This window comes from Lycium barbarum, chromosome 3, assembly GCF_019175385.1.
Source record: "Lycium barbarum isolate Lr01 chromosome 3, ASM1917538v2, whole genome shotgun sequence".
In the NCBI taxonomy this organism is placed as follows: domain Eukaryota; kingdom Viridiplantae; phylum Streptophyta; class Magnoliopsida; order Solanales; family Solanaceae; genus Lycium; species Lycium barbarum.
Genome location: NC_083339.1, coordinates 7,005,755 through 7,010,575, shown reverse-complemented (window position 1 = coordinate 7,010,575; position 4,821 = coordinate 7,005,755). Strand labels below are relative to the sequence as shown.

The 4,821-nt window shown below is 35.1% G+C and overlaps 1 protein-coding gene across 1 annotated transcript; it reads right to left on the bottom strand.

Moving 5' to 3' along the window:
- Nucleotides 1-1,558: 1,558 nt before the first annotated feature.
- Nucleotides 1,559-2,596, bottom strand: LOC132633687 (probable E3 ubiquitin-protein ligase HIP1). Its single transcript, XM_060350200.1, has 3 exons — nucleotides 2,482-2,596; nucleotides 2,252-2,389; nucleotides 1,559-1,871 (listed from the first exon to the last, which is right to left on the bottom strand). Exons 1-3 carry the CDS (start codon nucleotides 2,533-2,535, stop codon nucleotides 1,719-1,721), a joined length of 345 nt encoding a protein of 114 aa, XP_060206183.1. The 5' UTR covers nucleotides 2,536-2,596; the 3' UTR covers nucleotides 1,559-1,718.
- Nucleotides 2,597-4,821: the final 2,225 nt, after the last annotated feature.

Sequence of the window (4,821 nt, the reverse complement as noted above, 5' to 3'; positions counted from 1 at the left end):
GTGAATTTCGGCACATTTTATGTCTTTTTCACTAGAAGTGTTGCTTGTTTTTAAGTGTTTTTACATCGTTTCTTATGTTATTTTGGTGTTTTGTAAGGTTGGTTGACTAAGGACCGACAATGATAAGAAATGCTGAAAAACGGACAACTTGGAGCAAAAGGACGGTCCGTAACTCGAGTTACGGACCGTAACGTGATCCGTACCCAGAGAGGAAGATCCAGCTATGTGTCGCTATAAAGGACGGTCCGTAACTGATGTTACGGGCCGTAACGTGTACCGTAAGCTGAAGGAAATTTCCAGTAAGAAGCCTAAGTAGTGTCACATGTTACGCCTAGAAGGACGGTCCGTAACGCAGGTTACAGGGCGCAACATCATGGCGTAACGCATTGGCCACTGAACACTGAAGCCATGATCCGCTGAAAGATACGGACCGTAACCTGTGTTATGGTCCGTCGCAAGAAGCCGTAACGGTTGACCTATATAAGCTGACAATGGACGGAACCGAAAGACGGACCGTAACTTGTGTTACGGTCCGTAATGATGCCGCGAAAGGGTGTTTTTGTCCAAAATTTTGGCACGATTTTTGGCCCTATAAATACTTAAAGTTAGGTTTTTAACATTCATTCTGATCTTTTGGAGCATTAACTTTAAGCCTTGGATATTTGTGAAGGGGTTGGAGCATTTAAAGCACCAACTTCACCTTCATTCCATATTGTATTAGCATTGTAAGTATATTATGTTAACTTTTAAGCTTTCTTTGTTAACCAAAATGATGAGTAGCTAATTTTAATTCTAAGGTTATGGACCCCATGATGGGTATTATGTGAATGGGTTTCTACTATTGATATATGCATAATGGTTGTTGGTATTTATTCTATCTTTGTGTGTTAGCGTTGGGTAATGATTGCAAGCATTAGCCTATGCCATTATACTAACTTTTTTTGGGAGAGAGAGTTAGTATTGGTAAGATTGAATAACAATGACTCGGGGCGTTAATCCTCGTTTAATAGACTAACTTAGGGATAAGAACAAGTCTAATTGGCATTATTGGTCGCTCTTTGAGTTCAACTCTTTTACATTTGGAAAAATCATAAAGAGGAAATACGGCCTAACTGTTGGAAAACATTAGGAAGTCCTTAAGAGATCAAGTGCATACTCTTAGAACAACCATTAGAAGTATATCACATTGAAACCTGAAGCATAATATCTAATCAAAGTGGGGAATACAACCTTAGTCTCTCTCTCGCATTAAGTACAATTCAAGTCAAAGTATTCAATTACATTACACAACAAATATTTCAAACTATTCAGAATAGTATTAAAGCCTTTAAAGACTAGTATCGCATACAATTAGTACCCTTTTCTCTCCATATTCCCTGTAGGGTTCGACCCCAACCTTGTTTGGGTTATTATATTTGACAACGACCGCTTTACGCCACTCATAGGTGTAATTTGAGCGTATCAGCTATCATTCGTCTTTTTCATTTTCATGTAAAATCCTTTTAACATTGCAGCCTAGCTTGCACTTCGATTTCACAGTGCAAACAAAAAAGAGAAAGAGGTACAAAGAGATCCTTTAAACATTTGAAAGGATGACTGATGATAATACAACATTTGCTGTACAAATTTTGAGGTGAAGCTAGTTTTTCCCACATTGGAGAAATGTTCTAAATACATATTTACACAAAGTTTATGCCAATAGGTCATAACTAAATAGATCATTTTTCTTTCATATCGTCGTCATCCAAAGCAGTTTTCTTGCAGATCGGACACGCGTTCTTCATCGACAGCCATTTTCTTATGCACCCCACATGAAAATCATGGATGCACGATTTCAGCGTCCCGACATCAGCCATGTTCACATACTCTTCCTGTCAAACGCAATCACATACAAAGCCCACTTGTTATAATTTAATCTTTCTCCTTAATCGCAAGAAAAGCAAAAGCTCTATATGAACTAATAGGCTGGTGGTAAAAACTACTCAATGCAGAGTCCGGTCTCAATGAGTAAACTCGCACAGAATGATAATGACGAAAGGATTGAGTTACTTTTTACACTATCAGTGTAGTTAGTTACAAGTAATGTTTGTCACAGAGATTTACTTGTAATTACTTAACTAGTTACACGATTATGTATGCATAGAATTTAAACTCATCGTAAAAGCACCTAGGACAATCCACAATGCTTGAAGTCATAATATCTATATTTGACCTGAATGATATACATTTCTGACAAGATAACAATACTCACCAAACAGATAACACAATTTCCTTCCTCGTGAATTTGGTCTGAGGAACAATAAATTGACTCGGTCAGACACTTTGAAATCAGCTCCTCCGACAAGCCAGTATTTACATGGCCAATTCTTTCTCCCAGTGCAAGAAGTTCCTGGTCAAGTTGAAAGTATTGAAGCTGAGCAGATGGCTGTAAGTTGAAAACAGAAAGCGAGACAAAGGTGAAAGTAGAGTTTCAGCATTTACCTCATAGCCCATGTCGTCAATGTCAAGTCTCATGTCCCTATGCTGATCAAACATGCTTCTGGATCCATAATAAGTGGAACGATCTGGAATAATAACACCCTGAAAGAACCCCCAAAAGATTCACATTCCTGGGAAGTAATGTATTTATGTAGCCACTATTCTATATGTACTTTGGTTTTTGGAATTAATAAGCTCCATAGTTTTGCTTTTTTTGGTTGTTTGTATTATTTGTTTTAAATGGCTCTTGTAGCTTGTGCTTTGTTCAACGATTATGGTGATCAATAAAGTTGCATACTATTTATCAATTTGAATCTTATTTTGGTCATATGGAACACCCACATATGGGGGAAATGAAAGACGAAATTGTTGGAAATAAACCCGCCACAAAAATAATATTCACGGTATTTACAGCGGAATAATAATATAGCATCGTGATACGGTTAATCAACAAGAATAAAAGAGAGCGATAATGACACCAAGATTTTTACGTGGAAACTCAAAAGGGAAAAAACCACGGGCCGAGAGGAGCAACTGATATAACTATAGCAAGGATTTTATACTTTATAGGTCTGAGTAAAATACTCCAAAGACTACTACACACTCAAAAAAAAAACCCTCTTTTAAGATTTTCTCACCTCACTACAATATCGCTTACACTATCTATTTTTCCTCATAAAGATTTTAGAATTTTGGGAATCTACATTGGTTGGTACTAATTTGTCCATGTTAGTTCTCCTATATTACTTACTCTGTATAAGGGGCTAGAAGCACATAGGTCTTGGTCGACATGTGTGCTTCCTAGGGGCAGTTTTGGTATTTTGAATTTTTTTGTGCTTTAAAGACGATGTACTGTGTTAGGTTGTGTGTGTACTTTTTATTTTTGGACTATAAAGTCACATTATCGGGCTGAATGAATTTGCTGAAATGTGAGTCCTCAGTTGAAAATTTATGCGACGTGCTGCATTGGCAGCATTTTTAAATGACTATTCTAAAAAAATGGTCCCCATTAAACTCTTATGTTACAGTCTCTTACTTATCTCCCTCTCCATCTCCATCTCCATAGCTTGTTTTAGTACTCTTTTGTAATATTAATGTTAAATACACCGAGAAAGTATAGGTAAGGATTAATTTTCCAAAAGTACTTCTTTAGTTTGGAATATATTATTATCAAGCTTCATTTTTAAAAAGTTACAACTATAATTGATTACATTTTGTAGTTCCTTGGGCGATGCCTTACCTCACTAACTGTAATTCTGTAATCAAATTAATTGAATATTGTTACAACTGATGAAATAAATTATTCAGATGTTTTTTACAATATTGTTTAATATCCTAAAAAGAAACTAAGATAGGTATTACATAATCAAAAAAGCATTTCCAATGTATTAATTTTATAATTATGGAGCACCATAATAGCCAAAATAATTTATTAGTACATGATCAGTGGCGGAGCTACTCATGGCCAAGGGTGGTCACCTGCACACCCTTGGCTGGAAAATGGTACTAGTATATGGATTAGATATTATAGTTAACTGGATATAAATTAACTTTTGAACACCCTTAAAATAATTGAGATAGATAGCTTAGAGGTAAAGAGTGTTCAATTTTATCTAAAAGTCAAGGTTTAAAGTTAGCGTCAAACGCTAGCCATCTTCTTTCTTTAAAAGAAAACATACAAACAATGTCTGAAGCTACTTGGTTAATTTGTATTTGCACTTATTTCCTTCCATGTTCTGACTAAACTTATTTGTATGTGAGTTACGACTTGCATTTAGTTTAAAGCTTGGGTTTTCTAGCAATGAAATTTATGAAGAATAACTTGCAAAATCAAATGGACCTTAAATTTTTAGGCCGGTGTGCAGTGATGATGTCAAAAATTTCGTTGCACTCATTCATCGAAAAAAAATTATATACTCATCAACATTTGAACAACCTTACCAAAATTTATGGCTCCGTCACTGTACATAATTATGATAGGTCAAGTAGATAGAAAGAGTATTTTATACCACATCTATGCCCGTGTTATATGACACAATAGACACATAATCACCATATGTATAAAACATTTTATGTTTTAGTTTAGGGGGATGGTCGTTCAAATTACGTTTTCGTATTTAAAGTAGCTAAAATTCAATAAGTTTTGAAATGCTGGTTAAAATTTGGTTGACGCGTGGTTGAAAAAGTGTTTATTAGTCTTTTCTTCCAATTTTTTTTAATAATAAAGTCACATAAAATGAAACAAAGGAAATAACCTCATAACACAAATTATTGAATCCATACTTTCAAAATTTCTATCTTTTCATACATGACTTTGAAGAAATAGTAGAATATATTAAAGAT

Coding starts and splice junctions, on each gene's coding strand:
- LOC132633687 (XM_060350200.1), bottom strand. CDS start 2,535: ATGTTTGATCAGCATAGGGACATGAGACTTGACATTGACGACATGGGC. Junction 2,390..2,481: donor TTGACGACATGGGCTATGAG/GTAAATGCTGAA, acceptor CAACTTGACCAG/GAACTTCTTGCACTGGGAGA. Junction 1,872..2,251: donor GAAATTGTGTTATCTGTTTG/GTGAGTATTGTT, acceptor TGCGTTTGACAG/GAAGAGTATGTGAACATGGC.